Source organism: Molothrus aeneus, chromosome 3, assembly GCF_037042795.1.
Source record: "Molothrus aeneus isolate 106 chromosome 3, BPBGC_Maene_1.0, whole genome shotgun sequence".
Classification (NCBI taxonomy): domain Eukaryota; kingdom Metazoa; phylum Chordata; class Aves; order Passeriformes; family Icteridae; genus Molothrus; species Molothrus aeneus.
In genome coordinates this window covers 54,996,436-55,017,915 of record NC_089648.1, presented here as the reverse complement: position 1 = coordinate 55,017,915, position 21,480 = coordinate 54,996,436, and the positions used below count along the sequence as shown (strand labels likewise).

General features: G+C 40.7%; 1 protein-coding gene across 1 annotated transcript; it reads right to left on the bottom strand.

Annotated features, from left to right (window-relative positions):
- Positions 1 to 677: 677 nt before the first annotated feature.
- RMND1 (required for meiotic nuclear division 1 homolog) lies at positions 678 to 21,423 on the bottom strand. Its single transcript, XM_066546964.1, has 12 exons — positions 21,365 to 21,423; positions 18,164 to 18,673; positions 13,966 to 14,074; positions 10,997 to 11,072; positions 10,611 to 10,650; positions 7,619 to 7,719; positions 6,263 to 6,369; positions 4,198 to 4,262; positions 3,310 to 3,386; positions 2,076 to 2,196; positions 1,263 to 1,379; positions 678 to 1,029 (listed from the first exon to the last, which is right to left on the bottom strand). The coding sequence occupies exons 2-12, from the start codon at positions 18,662 to 18,664 to the stop codon at positions 997 to 999; spliced, it is 1,347 nt and encodes a 448-aa protein (XP_066403061.1). The 5' UTR covers positions 18,665 to 18,673; positions 21,365 to 21,423; the 3' UTR covers positions 678 to 996.
- Between the last annotated feature and the right edge of the window lie 57 nt (positions 21,424 to 21,480).

The window sequence follows — 21,480 nt, the reverse complement described above, 5'->3', positions numbered from 1 at the left end:
AAGCTACTGCAACTGTAGTTGCATTTTTAGCCAGAATTTAGTCATCATGGCTTGTTAATGATGCTCCGGGAACTTTTAACAGAATCTTTAGGTTCTGTTCCTTATTCAATACACTGGACTAAAGTGAATTTGAAACAGGTGATAAAACAGCAGTTGTGTACCAGTTTCTGAAAATACATTTAGAAAAAGAAGTTGCTCGGAAAAAAATTCCATTCATCCTCTCAAGTAGCACTCTGTGGATTAGGAACAGATTAAAAGTAAAAATGAAGAAACTTTTACCTTAAAGGATAATTAAGACATTTCACCCTATGCTAACTCACTCCTTGCAACTTAAATTGATGAAAATCAGAAATCATGATAAGGTGGACAGAGAAATATTGTGAATCTTCCTTTAGTTTACCATTTTGCTACAGGTCCTTGTGACTTCTAGGATCAACTGATTCCCCTTCTATATGAATACTAAATGTAAAAAAAGAATGAAAATAGTACTACCTCTCAATAAATGTATTCCCATTCAAGTATACAAACACCACTTTCTGATGGGATGGAACATAACATTAAATATATCTGCCACATATATTAAAAATCATGCCAGAACAAGTGGTAATGCCATCTCCAAGCTTGGGACAGTGTTGCAGCTCTCCAAGAGTGAGCTGGTAAACATGGGAGAAAACATCTATCAGAAATACACAGTAGCCATTTATTCAGCATCATTTTAACTGTTAAGGGGGAAAGCTGTAGAGTCTTTCTCTAAATACAGTCAGCACACATGAGATCCATCCATAGGTTAAGCCCTCTCTACCATTATTAGTACAGTGGCTGGGAATAATGTTCACAGACTGATTTTGAATTTTTTTCTTAATTTTAGCAGAAGATTTAGAGATTTATCAGGAGACAAAACTTCCATTATTCTCCAGAAGCATCTGATTGGAATTTTCCAAGTCTTGTCTTTTCTATTGTTTTGTCTGTTTTCTTCTTCCTGAGTTTGTTCTGTCATCAGAAAACTACCCTTGCAAGTTCAAACAGAACCTGTGGAACAGCAAACACATTGGTGTGAATTTTTATTTTAAAACCTTTAAACCACTTTACACTATAAATCAGATAATCTGAAAAGTAACTGTAGCTGCAATTTGAAAGTTGCAAAGAACAAATACTAATCCCTGTGTACATCACATTAATACAGTAATCTTATTTCTCAAAGTATGAAGTATAGATATTGCATTTGTTATTATGTCCTTAGTACTGAAAAAAGCCCCACCAACCTCTATGGTGATCAGTATTACTATCATCCACTCAAGGCGCAGTGCGTGCTTTTCATTCAGGTGATTTCGCATTAGGTCTGTCAGCTCCATGCAGTGCTGGAGCTTTTCATTCATTACCTGCAAGCAATTACAAACATCACAAATCTGGACTCCAGAAATGGAATCAGATCACTAAATAGGGAAACATACTCCACAGAACTAGAAAGGGGTTAACACCTCTGGCAAAATAGAATAGAAAATTAATAGAACAGAAAATTCTGTAAGACAACATGCACAAGCAACAGAAGCTTCAGTATAAATGAACCTGTTATTTCAATGGGTTCCCCAAAAGAATACAAATTTAGATATGCATCTACAGGTATTGAAGTGTTTCTGGGTGATACCTACTCATGAAAACAGTCATAAGCAAAAGAAGATACAGCTTTCTGGAATGCCTAAAAATTGATTATTTATGATTGCTGTACCACCAGGAGAGGTAGTTTTCATGTTTCTTATTCTGGTTCAGCAGTAAACATTATGTCACCCTTCAAGAACCAACGTGAACGATCGTGTCAGTAAGAAGAATCCACTTCTCAGTTCTTCTATTTAAAGCTTAATTTAGTGGCTCAGGAAATAATTCATTTATGTGAGGCAGGTTAACCCAAACCAGGTAAAGGTGCAAGTGGGCTAATAACACCTGGAAAAGGGGAGAGTATATAATACCTTATTTATTCACTTTCTGCAAAAAAAGCACATTTACAGAGCAATCTGTGACCCTGCTGAGCCAAAGACAACTGATCTGAGCATGGAAGATTCAAACAATAAAACACTCACCTTAACTCTGCGATTAATGTTGAGAAACTGGCAAGTCTTGTCATAAAGCTCTTCCAGTTTTTCTCTATCCCAGTAGAAGTCTGGTGTTATTAGCAGGTCTGAGCTCAGATTTATACGGTGTCTAAAAAGAATGGGCACTACTGTAGTTCAGGCTTCCTCTTGGTGAATATAGGAGCAAATATTTACATGCAGTTAAATGAAGTAAGAAATTTTTCCTGTAATTCTACATACACTATGAAAAGAATCTCCTTTCATAGTAAAAATACAATTGGAGTGATTACTTCAAATTGGTTACATCTCCTGAAACTTTTCTGCAAATACTCTACTGTGGAACTCTTTTGAACATGAATGACTTTTTCCTTATGCCATCACTGCCTCCTCAACCTGTGACCTTCCTTAATTTTCGATACCTGTAGAGAGGTCCCTGACTATGCTGGCGGCTCACTGAAGCAACAATACAGAACTCGTAAACGTGATGGTGCTGCATGCTGGATATGTGTGTGCAGCACACACCTCAGAATCAGGCAATGGTCTAAGCATCATAAAGGCTGAAAGCTAAAATCTCCTGCCTTCAACGTATTGCTAACAAACCTTTGGATACCTGGAATGTCATTGTTGATTACTGATCAGTCCTTCAAGTACCCCAGTGTTTGAAACAGGAATTTTTTTTTTTAATTTTACCTTGGAGATTTTGGTGGGATTTTTTCCTTTTTTATTTTATTTTTTGAGTGTGTAATGGACTGTATTGTCAAAGGCCAAATTTCACTTGAGGGAGGAAAAAACATTAAATACAATGACTTGGCAGTAGTGGTTTCTGAGTAAGTCAAGGGAAGAACAGAACTCAAAAGGTATTTACCGACTCTAGGCTGTAGTTAACAGTTCTACACCTACCCACCTTTCTCCTGGTATCCTTTACATGCTGTATTTACAGTATCTACTGTAATTACTAGTTTAAACACGTGTTGCTGGACTCAGGAAAGGAAAAGGGTGTGGTATTTGGTCATTTATGATATACTGCCTACTTAATGCCTGCAGCTGAAATGCCAGTGTAAGTGGTGAACCAGTGGGTCCCCTTACTAATGTAAATAGCACACAGACTCCAGTCAAAATAAGGAATTCTCCCACTGTGTCTCACCCTGCTCTACTTAGTGTGTATTCTTCTCTTTGTATACTGCACAATGTAACTTTTACATTCTGTGTAATACAATGTCTTGGTTGTAACCAAAGAATTTACCTTAGTGCAAAGAGTTCTCCAATTTTCTGCATCACATCTGCATGAGAGAGTTTTACCTTCCTTCGTGACTTTAGAATCTGAAAAGTAGGAAGTTCTTCACTGCTTGATCAAGTAACATGTACTAGTAGTTAAGAAGTCCACAGTTTTACAGCCTGAAGCATCTTAGAATGCATACTGTACTTACTAACAGTTTTGTTTGCTTAGTGCCTTGCTCCTCTAGCTTTCTAAGAATATCACCGTGCAACTGGTTAATCCAGGCTTCTCAATAAATCACTGAGTACGTCACCAGTAGCTACAGAAATACTGGGGCATTTTCTGTAAGTGATTTCCTGAACAAGAGATGATTTGTTGCCACTCCTTAGCCTTTTGATAGACTTTCTCCTTATAACAATCAATGTATTACCATTTATTTCCTTCATATAAAAACAATAAACCAAATGTTTTCTCTTTTGAACCTTACAATTCTCAATTTTATATACAACATTATATGAGTTTTGTACTGTAATTATATCTCATGAAAAACTTAAGTAATTCGCTCAAACTCTTCATTATGTTCAAGTCAAAGCACATTATTTTCAGCCCAAGTTAGCACACTCTGTGTTTGGCCAGGTTTTTAAATGCTGCTTTTCCTGTTACACATACATTTCACCTGTAGCAAGTGACAGTGGCACAACATAGGAAACATTATGACAATGCAGAACCGCACTCCCAGCCCTTTAAAGGCTGATGATTTCTTGTCCGACCACTTTGCAGGTGTTCTGAGCTTCTCTACACTGATGGATTACAATCAAATGTGTTCAACATTCAATTGCTTTTTCCCTATCCTCAGCTACATATGGACTGATTTTTTACAAAACACAGGAAAAAAGGAGGGGAACAAGACCTCACCTCAGGAATTGACTGGATAGATTCCACAAAGTTATCCAGTAATGATTCCCAAATAGCTAGCTTCACTGCAACACAGAGACAACAAAGCAGAAGACTGTGAGAAGTACATATGCTTTCAAGTAATTCTAACTTTACATCTGCCAACAGGCTGCTTCAGGACATGTCGATGCTTACAGACAGTATTTGCAAGTTACAGTTTGTACCATACAATCACTGCTCATGTACCAGTGGGCAGATCTGGGGTGGGCACTGACACAGAACTAGCTTCACCATGAGTGCAGCTTTCTTCTCCAAGTGATCAGTTCAGATCCTGGAGAGTTTCTGCTTCAGCTCACAAGTTATGTGTCCAAGTGCTCTACTGGATGTGTGAGCCCTCTGCAAATTACATTCCAAGGAGGCTAGAGATAATGAGCTATGCTGGCGTCAGGCTGACTTCATGTGGCACCTCAAGAGCCTCCACTGCATTTCTAGTGTCCTGCACAGCTCTCGTTCTCCATTTGTGCAGTATTGATGCACTGTGCTCCAACCAGAGTTAGCTTGTATGGACACACCACCTGTTCCTGTTGAAGCTCAATCCAAACTTGAGCAATCTCCCACTTTGTTTTTTAGGTGAGTGTACTATTACTGAAGATACTAACTTCTGTTCTATGGAAGCTTGAGTTCAGCACTGGCATTGGCAACACAAATTCTGCTATGCCTCAGCTTGAACCTAGTAAAATGTTTCTGCAAGATGATAATATAACTTGGGCCTTGTTCTTTAGTCCACAGATTCCCAGACAAGAAAGAAGTAGCAACAGATCAAAACTTAAACCCCATTCAATCTGAAAAAATTAATCAGGGAAGATTTAATTGTGAAAATGAACTCTTCTGTGGTAGTAATCAATAGTATCATCTGGTTAGGACACTGCCAGTAAACCCAACGCTGAGCATTTTGCACACTCATCTTTTGAATACAAAGGCCTAATCCAAGTCACTGACCTAAATTACTTCAGATTTAGCCCCTGAAAAAAACAACAGCCAGTAAGCATTTCATCTGTCACCTGTTATTTGACAGAGGCTGGTTTCTGCCATTCATAAATTTGACTAGGGACTATACTGCATCCTTTATTTTTACTGAACATTATCTCCTGGGAATAAATCCTTTGCTCCCTTTTAGGAAGCACTACTCTTCCATACAGTGCCTTTATGAATAAGAAAACTATAGAGAACAATATGCCTTTTTCTCAACAGCTCTTCCTTCAACAGTCAAGAACCATTTACTTACACTGCACTCCTTGATGAAATAGTGTAGCACTTCAAAAATGTGCATTCTGTTTCTCTCCTGTGTAAAGGTGCACTTCCCCAAAATACTACTGGAATCCTGGAATTTACCCTAAAGGCAGTAGAAGTAGACAGACCAGACTTCCCTTAAAAGGCCTTTTTGAGGACAGCCTTACTGCTGCTGGTTCCTAACTCCCACTCCCTCCATCATTCAAGGTCTGAAGCAGTAGACAGGTGTTATTTGCTCAAGCAGCAGGATGACTGGTGAACCTGACTTCTTCACAGTGCCTCGCACTGTCTGCCACCATGGCTAATAAGCCTGCAAAACATAGACTCTGGTCCACATATGTGTTACTGATACACCTCCCCAGCTGGGAATAGCTGCCCTGTCTTTAGCTGGCGTCTAGCTTTTTCTGTCAGAGGAAATGATGTCAGTATGAATAACTCAAGATTACTGAGAGGTTTCTAATACTGAACTCTACACTCATTGTTATCCTAGGATAGTTCTCAAAGGTGGGGAACAGGATGCCCAGCAGAATGTGTATCTTTTGCAAAGCATGTTTGTTAATGTGCTTTGTTCAGCTTTAAAAAGGTTTCCATTCAATAAAGCAATTCCAATTTACAGAAAACATGGTAAAAGCATTGAAAACAAATCCTCTCAATCTAAAGCACAATCACTCTTTACAAAGTTTGTCTAAACCAGATACCAAGTTTTTTCCAGCCTGTCACTGTACAAGTACCACTTATAATGACATTTCACAAAATCTGTAGCATAGACTACATAGTACGAACAATATTAACTTACCAGAAAGACAAAGAGCATTTGAAAAGGCAAATTTCTGCAGAACAACTTCATCACTATCCAGCTCAGAATTTAACAATATTTGTCCTTTATGGAGCTTTGACTGACCTCTGTTAAGACAAGATTGAAGCATCTTCATTGATCGAGCCACCAGCATAGGAACATTTAAAGAATAATCAACAGTGCAAGAAAGGCTGGTTGTTTATTTAGATAAAGCATGCCATGTCTGTATGGTATCATCCCCATGCTTGCATTTTACTCATGTTCAACCTGACAATATTCACAACAAATCACTGACAATTAGTTCCTCTGTCTAAGACAAATATGGCCAAATTTTCTAGGTGTAAATGCAAGTGCAGCAAACTGTGATGGTAACTGTAGCATTGCTGCATACACACAGATTATTCAGAGTAAGCAGGATGCTGGCCTCTCTCCTGCTCTTTAGCTCCTCTGTTATCTTTCTGTTTTCATTTACCACTGTCACTCTTACCAATCTTACTCCCTCCCCACTATGATGTTGTTGCTTTCCCTAAAACATTTATTGCATAGGGGGCAAGGAGCAACGAAAAGGGGACAAAAGACTTGTTCAATTTTTCGTGTCAATCTCACTATGAAACATGCAGAAGCGAAATGGAGCATGTCAAGAATCGCAAATTACACTAAATAGTACATGCAGTTTTCAAATGGTCAGGAACAACCAAATAGCTGTCTCCTTATCAAGTTACTTTAAATAAGCTGAGCATCATTCATTCAATTCCTATTCCTATCAAAAGTGTCCTGTCTAGGGGTTGCTTTTGGGTGCTGTTGGAAAATTACAGGTAATATATATAATCATTTTCAGTGTGAAATATTTCTGTAGAGATAATTTTCTTTCTATGATGAGAAAACATTATTTAACAAGGAAAGATAACTTGCCAGGTTTATCATTACATAATAATCAAGCTGTAACGTTCCTACTAAATGAAGTATATGCAGAAATTACATCTTTGTATACAAATCTCAAGGACAAGGTGAAAACTTATAGAAAGCATCCTCTTTAAAATCAAACTCGTCTCAATAATGCTTATTAGTTTTTTTGCTGTGACATACATAGTTTCTGTTTGAGATTGCTGAAGAGTTGTGTGGGCAGGGAGCTTCTTATTTACAAGATCTATCATATAAGCAAATCACAAAGGCCACTATTTGCAAGTTTACCAAGACAGAAACATTTATCCACTCAGATTCATAGGTTTTTTCTTTATTTTACTCATTTGGAAAAAAAGTAAGGACAAGTATATTTTTACTAGCTGAATTACTTTTGCTTGAAATTGGTTTAGGTGTCTGTTAGCTTTTATATACAGACCACCTGAAGATACTTACTCTCCTATTCTATAGTTCAGCTCTTCATTCTCCCAATGGACCAGTGCAACTTCGTATGGCTGAATTTCATGCTGCTCTAGCACTCGCATGATATTCTTCATCTAAGAAGGAGACAATTGCAGCAATAGTTACCATGCAGCAAATTATCACTCTGCAAAGAACTTGCACAGGGCAGGCTGATGAATGCAACCTTCATGCTGAAATTATTTACCTAACAATGAAGAGGTGTGCTAAATAATGAAGTTATTATTAACATAGTTTACATCTGAAACTAGTTGTGGTTTGAGAAGAATTTGTACCTATAAACAACTGCAAGGAATCTGGGAAAACTGAAATGTCAATTTATATGTGTACACATGGAACAGGGTAAGGATTAACCACGGCAGCAGTAAGGGCAACATGGATATATTCAGTATTATAACAATGAGCTGTACTAGATTTTGGCAGATGTCCGAGTGTGGGAATGAATCTTTAGGAGAAGTACATTAGGTGGATGTTTCTGATAAAATTACTAGTTTGCTGCTAAATCAGTAGTCTTGTTTCAGCTACCAGAGGTCAGCTGTATTACAGAAACCCTTTACCACTACAAAAATCTGGAAAAATTGTTTCAGCTGCCACGTTCATCCCTGTAAGTGGTTAAATGAGCAATTTTACTTGCAGAAGTAATCTCGCTGCTCCTTTATTCTCCAGCAGACTAAAACCTGATGCAGGAAGAAAGAGTCCTTTCCTCTCACAAAACTTTCTCCTCTTGACATCTGACTTAGGATCTCTCATCCTTGTTCCTTTCTATATGCTACAAGGCTCCCCTCAAAAAAATCATCTGGAATTAGAACAAATTCTGAACTAAAAAAAGCACTCACCTATGAGTTTTTAAAAGGCATTTAGCTACACAACAGCCAATAAAAAACCAAACCACAAAACCACAAAACACTTTTGATGCCTAAATTCTTTAGAGTTTAATCTTCTACTAAGTCATACTTAAAAGCACTCTCCTTTTAAAATAAAAGCTCATAGTTCATCTTTTAGCACAAAACTGTACCCTATACATTTTTCATAAAGCATATTTTCCAGGTTAAGTACTCTAAAAAAATCTGTTGGATCACCTGCAAGAGGGATTTTCTTTGCACTGCTAGCTTTCTTCATTGCTTTCAAGAATTTTGGTGATACTATCTATGTAACACAGTAACATTTTTCACTGAAAAAAACCCCTCAACTGTACAGCTGAAACAGCTTCTTTCATAATCCTGAATTCAATATTGGCATGACTAAGACTTACCATACAATTCAAGTCTTGTGATAAAAAAGGGTATGAGAACATAGGAAGCATCTGCTCTGAGGCCAGTCACCTCAGCAAAACAGCAGTGTCCAGGGACAGTTCAGCAGTGCAAACCTCACACTGCTTCTAGGCCCAGCCTAATTTTATAGAAGGGACTAGCTGTGACACAGTAAAATTAATTAGAAGAGATGTTCTGGAGTCACTAGCTGCAAACTCTTGCTATTATGGGCACTTGCGTCACACAGTTTCCTTTTAAAAAAACCTCAGAGCTGGTTTTTCTTTTTGCCCTTGCTATTTTGGTAAGGAAGCTGCTGTGCAACCTTCCTACTCAGGTATTTAAAATTGCTCTTTTGTTTTAAGTTTCTTTTTGTGATCAGTCTGTAATTGTTACTTCTTCTGGTAAATGTCTGTTAATTTAATTTTTTTTTCTCCTACTAGTAATTTTGGGGTACTTTTGTCCATTTGCAGTGACACTCTACATTCTGTTTTACTGACTTACTTTCAGTTTCTGTTCTACAGACCAGTTTGAGATTTTTCTCCTTTCATTTCAGTTCATTAAAGCATGTCCATAAAAACACTTCCTGTATTTGAGCAAGTTGTTTGGCAGTTAAAGCTTTAACTATGATTTCAATAAACAGAAAGAGGTATTTTCCTCCTCTTTTACAAATAAAGCTAGAAAGGGACCAATTACTGATACTAGTATTGACCAGGAAGACATGGTATCAAATTTTCAAAGGTATTTAAGCTTGTACAACAAAAGGAGAGTTTTCAGAGTACTCTGGTGGGCTAAGGTGTTCATCTCAAAGATCATCAGGAGTTAAAGCAGCTGGTCTTCAGTAATATTTGTGAATCAGTAGTGTAGTTACAGCCATAGCATCCAAACAGGCAAGGGAGAACTGGTATCTTTTTTAGGACACCTGATATACTGACACCCCCCAAAACAGACAGGAAATTGGGAACATTTCAGCTCTGAAACAGAAGAATCCAGAAATTGTTTACATCTGGAAACAACTGCTCTGTGTTTTCATTTACCCCAATGAAAAATCCTCCTGTGAACTTCAATGCATCTCAGTATCATCTATTTAATACACCATTTAATTTCACATCTGTCTACAGATAAGGTCAATACTTTTGTATCTAGAATCCAGCTTAACCACAGTAATAAAAATACATTTAAAATATTAAATAACTATAAATGTATTCATTAGAATAGATATGCTTCTGGCATACCCTTCTAGGTCAGCAGAGATCACCAAAATATAATATGTCAGCAACATATTTAATAATTACACCAATCAATAAAACAACTTCCTTCAGGAAAATTGCTGGCTGGTAAAAACACAGAACAGTACTAATGAGTTGCTTATAATTCTTTTTTCTGTTACATTAGTGCTTTTTAAATAATCATTCACAGGTAGATTTTTCTGATCTACTTTTTCAGGATGTAGACCTGCAAGAATATTCTTTTTGTCAGTCTCACTAAATTAAGGTTTCAGATTTTTGTCTTAAGTAGATGAATTTCAAAGGTGATGTATCAGCAGCCCCCACACTTGAGGGCAGCAGCAGGGAAGAACCTGCACTCATTGGAGTAGAATCAATCAGCTTTTTTCCTTCACAGAAAGATCAATCTCCCAAACAAACCTCTAGCATGCTGAGCTTTGTGAGACTGACAAAACACCTGCTTATGCAGTTTTAACCAAGTTTCACTTTACTTACACTTTTCTCTTCCACATTCCAAAATACAACAGCCCCTTCCCTGTGAATTCAAGGAAAAACTGAGTGTAATCATACTGTTTTAAATGTATTTTAATGGAATACTCAAATCGTACAGTGGCAAATTTTGTCATTGTGAATCAAGAAACTTAAAACTGTCTTCAGAGAAATTACATACTAGTTGCTTTTTAACCAGACTTCAATGAAAAATCATGAGAAGGTGTTTTTCAATCATTTAAATAATTCTGATTTTTCTTTAATCATTCTGACTGGACAGTTATTCCTTGAGTTTCATGAGGTAATATGATGCAAGATCTAGCAAGCTGCACTGCTTCCTTCACACCATTGTGATTAATGACATAATATTTTGAGCATGATTTATTGCTTACCTGAAGAAAAAAATCATGCCGGGATCATCTTCTTTTGCAGATTTCTCAGTACTGACCACCAAAACATTTGCAGCATCTGGTTTGAAATAAGTGAAAAAAATAGACTATTTAGTCAAACTTCTAAACATGGCAGCTGATAGCTGTAATTCAACAATTGCATACTAACACATCAGCCAGTTCTACATTTTTTTTTTCTGATAGAAATGCTTGCCAGGGACCAACTACAATATCGAACTACACTGCATCTCTGAACTGGAGAACACATTCTAGATTGACTGGGCCTCAGCTGGGAACCTCACCAGATCTTCAGCTAATGAAAGATAGTAGTCTTGAAGAACAAAAGACTTAGGAGAAAACTGATGCAGACATTGTAAATAACCAGGAACAGAACACAGAAATGGACATACAATGTGAGAGAGCTGTGGAAGTTTTGCACAGTTGCAGAGAAATTACCAGTCAAATCTCCTTGCCTGGAAGCTCTTCACTTCTATACACTAAAGGATTAATCCGCATTCAAATTGTGCTGATTTTGCTTTGCCAGTCAGAAACTTGAAAGAGTACCCCCAAGACAGGAGAGCCTACACCTGCATTTCCCTGCACATCAGAAGTGTGCTTTTGAAATAAATCTTCCACCCACTCTCCCTTACCACACTTCTGATATGCACTGCACAACAGTACATAAAATGTGAGGGCTTTTGCATTAAATCAAAATGAAAGAGAAGATAAAAAAAATGCTGCTGTGGTACTCCAACCACTAAATTGGGCATTTGTTACAAAGTATTAGACCAGAGCTAGTCCAAGTAGAATATCTCCAAACTTAAAAAATGTGCTTGCTGTGTTCTCAAAACAGGGGTTTGATTCTTCTTCTACAAATCTTCTCCACTGTGCCACTCACTAATACAGATGGAGTTTTCTAAGTCCTGATGTGGTTTCAAACCAGCACGACTTGTTTTGTTGCAGCACTAGTGGAAGCTAGACCAGGAAAGTCCCCTACTTCTATTTAAAGTGAGACTTCACAAAGACTTTGCAGGGCCTAACAGCTAAGCCTTAAAAATTTAAATGCCTTTTCAGGAAAATCACAAGTCAAGTGATGTAGTATCAAAAGTTGTGACTTCTGCTTGTGTACAAATTCTACCTTTACTGCTCAGGCCATAGAGGGCAGGTAGACTGAGGCAGCAGAGAGACATGACCAAGTACCAGATACATTTTGCTAATATCTGAACTGGGACCCCACGGTTGGTCTGAATGAGCCCTTAAAGACTTTTCTTCCACTTGCTAGTCCAGTTCAGAAACACATAATTGGATGAATAACTAGAGGGATTTTAGGTGTGAAGTTTGAGTTCATCATGGAAGTAACATTTGTCTACATCTTCTCATTTGCCTTTTCAAATACCAGCCATATCTTTATTTATCCACTCCAGCCAAAACACACACAATTGAAGAGAATTTGGTCTACTTTATGTGGAGGTGCAGGATCTGCCTCTAAAATGTTTTTAAAAAGGACAAAACCAAGAATAATGCTTTGGAAAAACACTGCAAAGCAACAAATTCACACCATAACTGCTGTTTTAGATTTCTATGTGGAAATATTTTTAAAAATTATTCTCCCAAATTCAGTGTTTGGCTTGGTAACCAACCACTGCTACACGTACATGCCAACCATCACAACACTTCAGATCTGCTGGCACAAGCCAATATCCTTTCATCATTACTTCCTCCAAACCTTTGATAAACAGTACTCATGAGTCAAAAACACCATGAAGAAATAAAAGGAATTGGCAAAACTGACACTCCCAGAGTAAAATAATGTCAACAGTAACATTTAATTCACAGTCATGCTGGGGGTTGTACAAAGTTTCTATCCCAAAGCTGTGAAACCAGGGTTAGTTTCAATACAAAGAAACTACAAAGAAACATGAAGTCTATATTCTAGTGAATATTGTCTTTCATGTTCATCTTTCTGAACAAGACAGTCATTAGTAAGTCTTGTGCTTGAAAGAAACCCACTGGAGTATCACTGCACTTAGATTATTATTTGACAGGCAGACAGGCTCCTGATAACCCCTACTGAAATGCCCATGAACTGCCAGTGCTTCTCCTAGCTTCATATAATCTGTTCTTTCAAAGGAAGAAGAAAAGGTATTCTACTACTGACATATGAAAATCACAGCTGTTCCAGGGCATAAAGTTCCTTAAGCTATAATAAGATCAATTTGTTTTTCTTTTGTAGTATACTGCAGCTATTTCCAAGCCATACTTTCCCAAGTCTGCAGAGATCTTTCATATAGAAACCAGAATCAATTATTTTGCTGAAGCCTAAGTTTAGCATTCAACAATTGCTAGGATATACTTGGCCCAATAAAGAAGTATCAACAGCATTCTCTTTACTAGAACTAAACACTTATGTGTGCATCTTTTTCATTTCACTTAGTCAGCAAGATTCTCTCTTGCAAGCCTTCCTCTCCAACTCTGATTTACATTAATAGAAATCTACGTACAGAAAGGAGACACAACACTTCAAACTACAGAATTGTTTTGACAGCTGATGTCTGTCAAAACAATTCTCTAGTTTGCACTACCTCACTACTGAAGGATTAATTAAAATAAAACATTCAAAAACTAACACTCAGTTAGTAAATTTCTGTAGAAATTCTCTGTATCAGTCAATTTCCAAAGTTATTTCTCATGCATGCATGTCATTTTTCTATACTTCTAATGAAATTGTAATGTTGGGAAAAATTATCAGAGGGTAAGAGCAAGAGCTACTCACACTGCTGTTCTGAAAGGTTTTGTTGTGGGGACTTTTAGGTAAATAGAATCTTAAAGCAAAGCAATAATTCTACAGGCAGTATGATATATTCTCAGATATTATCAGAATAAGAATATATAAAGTTACAAAAATTATATCCCTCACCCATATTTTATTTCCCCAGATATAACATTGCATTTAATATGTTTCAAAAATCTACCTCTAGGCAAACTTGTTATTTCAACATATCCATGTGAAGTCAGGTCATGACACAGATTACCAAGATGATATTCATCTGCTGTTGCAAAGGCTGTGCACTGCATCAGATTCTGTGCCAAAGGAACAGAGATTTGAGTTAGGGCAATGCTGAAGCAAGATGGTAATAAGACAACTGTTTGCTTCAACTTTATTAAGAGAGTGACAATTTTCATTTATGCATTGTTCTGTGGTATCATTGCCATGATTTCTACCTGGTATACATATAATAACAAAGAGTACTTGCTCATTAACTGGGAAAGCAAATCACACACTGAGAACAAGTCAGGTGGCATGAGTGAAGTCACAACAAAATCTCTATGACAGAGCCTCAAAGACAACTCTTCTTCCCTGAAAGCCAATCAAATACTTGAAGAGTAGAGCTGCACTTGCTGCTGCTCTCCCATCCCGCAGCTTATGACACACTTGGCTGATCACTGAAACCAGAGGCAGGACACCCATGATAAGAGTTAAAATACCGTGTTTTAAAGATAAATGGAGTTTGACTACCCCAGTGTGTTTATCAAGCAGAAGCTCGAAACACAAGCATCGTGTTCTGCCATGCACCGAGCTACTGCCCGGGCTGAGCCACTGCAGCACAGAAAGTCCAAAGTCACCGACCTTCCGGGCCAGCTGCAGGTGCTGCACAGCTCCAGCCTCCCTCCCCGACCTGAGCTGCATCCTGCACTAACAGCAGTGGAGCATACACATGGCCAGCATGTCCCAATATCCCACAATCTAAACAACTAAAATGTCCTATTCAAAGAAGTAAATGGAAAAATGATGCTGACTTGCAAGGAGATGTGAGATTTTCGTGATTAATCAAACAAGTCACAATACACTGATTTGCAAATTCTACTACTCATCTGAAGTGTATTTCTTTGTTCTGATACCATGTATGACCTACAAAATTGTTTTTCAGTACAATGTAGTGGAAAACATCCAGAAAGCAATGTCTCACTGTGGATCAGTCACTTCCCAGCTTTTTGTAACTAATACAAATGGAGATGTAACTAACAACAAATGAACAAAAGAACTGTGTTCATCTGCAGGCATTTAGGTCCACAATACACTTGAATGTAAAACACAAGTTACATTCTTGCAGCACTCATACACTGTCAGATAGCAAGGCTTCAAGAGGGGCTCTGCTCCCTGCGGGGGGCCTGTCAGCAATCATTAGAATCACCACCTCACATTTGAACTTTTCTTTTTTAATGTCAACATTCTACCATCACAGCCAAAGCTTTGCTTACACATCATCTTAATTCAGCAACCACTAGCAGAAAATAAGCTTCCAAAGTAATTATAATATTTAGAGAGCAATTTTGTAGGCATATTCCCATAACTGTGCTAGAAGGTTGAACTAACAGTGGAACAGAACTCTGCTTTCAGTTCCCTCAAAGTATCGTTTCATTATCATAATTTCAACTGCATAAATCCATTCTCAATCACTAAATCACCAGTGCCAATTATACATCTGAATCTGAAGATTCTTCCAAAAAGCTCCTGTTACGATAAGTATGCATGCTCTGCCATGAAACTCTTCTGTCAAGAGTTAAGGGAGCAAATTCTCATCTTGTAGTTAGTATACAATCTGAAAACCTCTATCCTGCTCTGTGTTTTGCACAGTGTATTACTTGGGCTATTCTCCATTTCAAGGCACTACAGGATTGACTTTCTGTCTTACAGCTGCAATTTTAGTTTCAATGGCTACATTTCTCATTTAGTTACAACCAGAGGTTTTCCATTTAGCTACATGCCTGAAAAAGCATTTTGGATATGAACTACTTTCAGGTTTGGGTTTTTTTTTTTTTTACCATGTACTGTTTCACTTACATATTTACAAAAATCTTGTTTGATAGAGAACATTTGGCTTAGGCATAATTTGTGATTAAGACACCTAAAATCCGTGTCCATGGGTGCTGGTGGAGACACAGACAAAAAATCTACTCTAATCAGTGATTCAGTTAATCCTAAAATAGAGGTGTTAACTCGCTGATCAACCTTAATGCCATGTTCTGCTACATCACTCTCACCTGCAAACTTCAAAAACCCCAAAATATAGCACCTGTACTGGTGCTAGAAAGGAACTTGAGCTACTCACCCCCTTCTCCTTTTTGCCTATGGCATTATTGAGATTTTATTCAGAGCAGCACACAGCATGGCTGCTCCTAAGGACAGCTAAGTACCTTGACAACTTATTTTCTGTATCATCCTGCCCCCAACAACTGTACAGGCTCATGGAATCATAAGTCCCCTTAGTCCATCTCTTCCAATTTTAGCATACAAAAAATTTTAAGAAAGAAAACCCGTAGGATGAACTTTAGTCCTCGTATTACCACAGGAATCAATCTTTATCTAAAGTGTAGTAAATACTGTGTCTATGCCTGAATTTCAAACTATTTCTATGCTAGATGGCTGTAGCATTAAGAGTTAGCTCAGAGGCTTTTCCTGCCATCAGATCATACCAGGTTATCCAAGTAGTGGTACCGCTCACTGATGGACTGACTAAACTACTTAACTGCTTCCAAGGAAATCCTCTATCTATCCTGAAAAACTGGCTGTACAACGATTTAGCACTGCTGGTGCCCTGCACTCTGCCTGTAAAAACCATGAAGACCAGTGCTGGGGAGGATGGGAAGGACCTCGCTCACCAATCGCTCTGCAAAAGAAAGGTGTCAGCTGTCAGGCCCTCCCAGAGATCCTCAGGGCTCTCACACTGAGAACCTCAGGAATGGGCCTGCAAATGCTGTCTCCAGAGGCAGGAAAAGATGGGAAGGAGATGTCCCTAAGGCAATGGCCTTGGTGCTAGGCCCTGCTACACTAGAGGTAATTTCTGGCCCAGCATTTTGCCATGCAAAAGCCTCCTCAGGAAGTATATTATTATTTCAGGGCATCAGATGGTATTTTCTCCATTTCTTCACAACGGAAAAAATTTAAAATAGCACTGTATGTTACTTGCACATATATATGAAAATGTCAAACAAAGAAACTGTTTGCATTCTATGCTGTCATTTAAAAGCCTCAAAAATGTTGTCACTTCACCCAACACCAAGGAGAATCAAACTCTGAATGTAATGTTATACCATGACTAAAAAGATGGAAGCATTACATAGTGTTCCAGGACTAATATTTTTCACTTTCCTCTTCCAAAGAACATGAAAATATTAGTGGGAACTAAATTGTTTATAACTATCTCTTTATGTTACACTATGGCATGCACCTGCTTATCACACAAAATACTCATCATAAGCTTAGATATGAGAAGGCAAGCACTAAAATTTTTCTCTGCTCACATTCAGTAGATCATGTAACAGGTATACTTTGCAACGTGGAAACTATTTCTAAAGACACAGTCCTTGTTTTAGTCTCACCTATCGTACTATTTTATTAACAATACCCTGAAAGTCAGTTGTTTTAGCCTGACGAGAACAGTAACACATCTGACACCAGGATTCACCATGGGAATCCTATATTCAAGTGTACCTAAAGCCTGGCTTGGCTAAGAGCTATCTTAAGGAGATCTGGCTGCAAATACGCACTGTTCTTCCTCATTGTACCTCACAGTATCTAAAACAGTGTGTTGCTGCATTTCCTCTGTAGACATCAGAGTCTGATAATCAAGGTGCTATTTCTACACATGGAATGATCTTTCTCAGGTAACACAGGCTACACTTGCACATTCACTACCTGTCTGAAACTTAATCTGAATATAAGCTTTATACTATTGACTTTCACTTTTATTTCTGTTTGAGTGAAACCTTAAAACTGGGTAGATCTGGATAAACAAAGAGATGTAGAGAAAGCTAAATTATTCTGACAGCTAGACTTTGTTTCGCAATAGAAAATGTCATTTGAAAGCACTGGTCAAAACTATTTTTAATGCACTTCACCTTTCCACTTTATAGTAACCACTCATCTTTCCTATACTTTTTAACACATTGCAAGTAACTTCCATTTTACCTTCAAAATACCAAACATGCCAATTTCTATCAAGCTTGCTTCTATTTACAAAGCTCCAACACTAGTGTAAATAATGAAGTCTTTCTCACCAAATAATTATGTTGATTTCATTAAAATGTTCATCTAAACCCAAATCTGAATGGAAATTAAACCGATGCACCCCCCTTAATGTCACATAGACTGTAAATGATATACTTCACCTCCATGTCTGAGAGAGGCAGGTTCGCTCTGGATGGCTGCTTGGTCCTCGGTGCCTTTGGTGGCCTCTTAACAGGCTGGTTACTGGCTTTGGGGACAGTTTTACCAGCTGATACAACTGCATAAAATCTTGATGACGTGTTCCTAAGCTTTTTCATCCACTCTGTATCGAGCCTGTAGTTTTCCATCACTGTCACTCCCAAACGTCTCCAAGATGAGAAAAAACCCTCCCCACTCTGATAATAAACATTTCTTTCCAAAGTGGACAGAAATCCTTGGAGAAAATGCTGATTCCTGACTTGCACACATTGACTTGTCAACCAAGGGAATGCAGGTTTCAGTGCATACAAATCCCAAGACTTTGCTGTTCTGTGAGCTGCTCTTTTAACTTCATTATCCAGGTTTAATAGTAGACATCCAGTTTTGTTAAAGCTTTGGCACTGGCATATTGTTGTTAAAGAGTGGAAAGATCTCATCTGAAGGTGCAGAAGTTTCAGTCTCATTTCTTCCCTCTGAACGGTATTTAAAACAAACAAAATAATCCGTCAACATTTCAGAAAGAAATAATATTATTATTTCCCTCTTATCTAAAAGGTGGTCCATACTACTCTTGCATGTGTTAGAACTCAGCAAACGACATTGGTGGGAATAAAAAGATTTTTTTGATCCTATGGAAACACTCTAAGATCAAAACACATCTGTGTGCTTGCAACAAGTGGTGAAAAAATATAACTGGCTGCTGTATCAATATGCAAGAGGGCATCTTTTCCTTTGGCTGCTCATTTGGTGCAGCAGTCTGCACTTTCAGTAACTCCACTGCTTGTGAGCAAGCACACACGTTAAAGAGAACAGCAGACGCTGTGAATCACTGTGATACATAATAAAAGCAACAATTAGATTACTACGTGGTTGTACGGGAATGTCACCTGCAGAACACACACACCGCTCAGCCCCAGCTCCAGCTGCTGTGCCATGAACAGCCGAGCACAGATCCAGCCCCAGCCATCTGTCCTGACCACAGGACAGAGAATGGAGCCGACTCACAGCCTTGCTCCTGCCAGTACATCCTGGTGCTACAGGGACCACCAGGCCTGCCGGCAGAGCCACCCGGCAGCCTGAAACACAACAGTGTCCTTATGCCGGCAGCTCAGACTAAGAGCAACCCTTCTATATTTGCACTACATTGTGTGAGCTAATAAAATAAAAATATTCACAGACTCAGTACTGCAGTGGACATGTTTCATTTGCTGGAGAAGCTCAGTGACCTACCCTAGTCCCTACCCTCATCTGGCTTTCTTAAGAACATTTCCCTTACAACACAAAATCCATCCTCAGCAAGTTATTAACAAAAAGTCCTCAAGCTGCCTGGTTCAAAAACCTGCCCATTTTAGAATACTTTTCAAAAACTGAAGGAGGATCTTTAATACTAAAAATACATTTAACATAATAGTTCAAATAAACATTTTATTTAAAGAGCAAATCATAGTGTGTGCTGTGGAACAAGCCCTCCATCCTGACAAGGATACCCTGACGAACTGATATTGGGCTTAACTTTGTATCTTTACATGCTCTTCACTTGTACGTTTTTGCCCAATTTAGAGGCCTGTTATTGGAATACTTACTGGGATGAAATATTATTTTAAACTTGGTCTGTATTTAAAAAGCAATGCTGTCCAGGACAAGGCATATTTACCTTTTTAAAGGCCTGATACCTCCTGGATAAAAAAAGAGCTGAAACTCAGCAACTGCAACCCAGGTGGTGGAGAGCTGGTGCAAGGGGTAAAGTCTCCAGTAGTGTGTGGTAAGTGGCAGAAAGAGATTTAAAATGGTTTTGTTGCCCTTCCTAGCCAACAAAACCTCATCCTGGATCAGTAATGCCAGGAATGATTTTTCAACTGTACAGGCTTACAGTGAGTTGCAAGGAAAGAGAGATCATATAGACCGAATTCCATCGAGGGGCCTGAGCGCCAGACCTGCGGCACAAGAGGCGCCAAGCCAGGAGGAGCGGAACGCAGCAATCCAAGAAGAAAGCGGGACGAAGGGCGACCACAACAGGGCAGGAGGCGCCACCTCCGAGCAGCAGGCACGGAACTGGGATTTATTTTCCAACGTCTCTTCAGCACACGGCACACTTTGGCCACGCCCGCTGTCTCCCGGGCCGGGAGGCCCGGCTTGCTGCAGCACAGCCACCGACATATACGGGCAGGGCGGGCCCGCTCCGCCGGCGGGCTGACCGGACCGGACCGGTACAGACCGGCCCGCGAGCTCCGCCCGGCCCACGCAGTCCGGATGCCTCCAGACTGCCCCCGGGGCCCGCCAGCCCCGGATGCCGGGGAGACTCCGCCCCTTCCCTGCCGTCCTTGGCTCCAAGGCAAACAGCGCCCGCACCGCCCCTGCGGCAAGCGCGGGGGAAGGGAGCCAGCGGCGCCAGGGCTCCGCTCCTATTGGCTGTGTGCCGGGGGGGCGGGCACAGCGGGCAGCAAGCCGACCAATCGGAAGGCGAGGCCGGCCGCCCAGCCCGCGCGGGCCCAGCAAGGCCGCTGGGGCCGCCCCAGCAAGGCCGCCGGGGCCGCCCCCGCCCCGCGCGACTCACGGGCGCCCCTGGCGGGCGCGGAAGGGAGCGCCGCCAGCGCGCGGGGGGCCAGGCCCCCCCACCCCCGGCCCGCGGCCTCCACCGCTGCTGCGTCACCCCCGAGCGGCGACACCTAAACATGGGGGGTGGCGGGGCGGCCGCCCGGCAGGCGCCCCGCTCCGGCCGCCACAGCGGCATCCTGGGGTGGAGGGAAGCACGGGTCTGGGAATCGCCCCTCACATCCACGGACGGGGCTCGCTCTCGCCCCGAAACTGCGTCCTCCTCCAGAGAAACGGAGCGGGGCCCTCCCAGCCGCGGCAGGACCGACCGGAGGTGGCGGGAAGGGCGGGCGAAGCCGTCTCGGCTCGCCTACACCCCTCCCGCAGGCGCTGCGGCAGGCCCCGCGACCCCGGGATTGTCCCAGGAGGGGCTGCGCCCCGCTCCCCTGCCGCAGTGCAGGCTGCGCCGCAGCTCCGGCCGGCGCGCGGGGCCGCCAAGGGCACCCGCTGCGCCGCCGGCCCAGCCCGGCCCCCCTTCCCCTCCCTTCCCCCGCCCCGCGCGCGCGCCCGCCGCCGCCGCCGCGGCGGGAGGGGCGAGGCGGTTCCCGCCGCCGCCGCGCGCCAGCACTGACCTGGGGGAGGGGGCGCGCCGCTCTCCGCCGCGCGAGCCGCGGCCCCGCCCACCGCCCGCCGGGCCCCGCCAGGGCGCGCGGGCCGACACGCCCCGCCCGTCCGTCGCCGCGCGGCG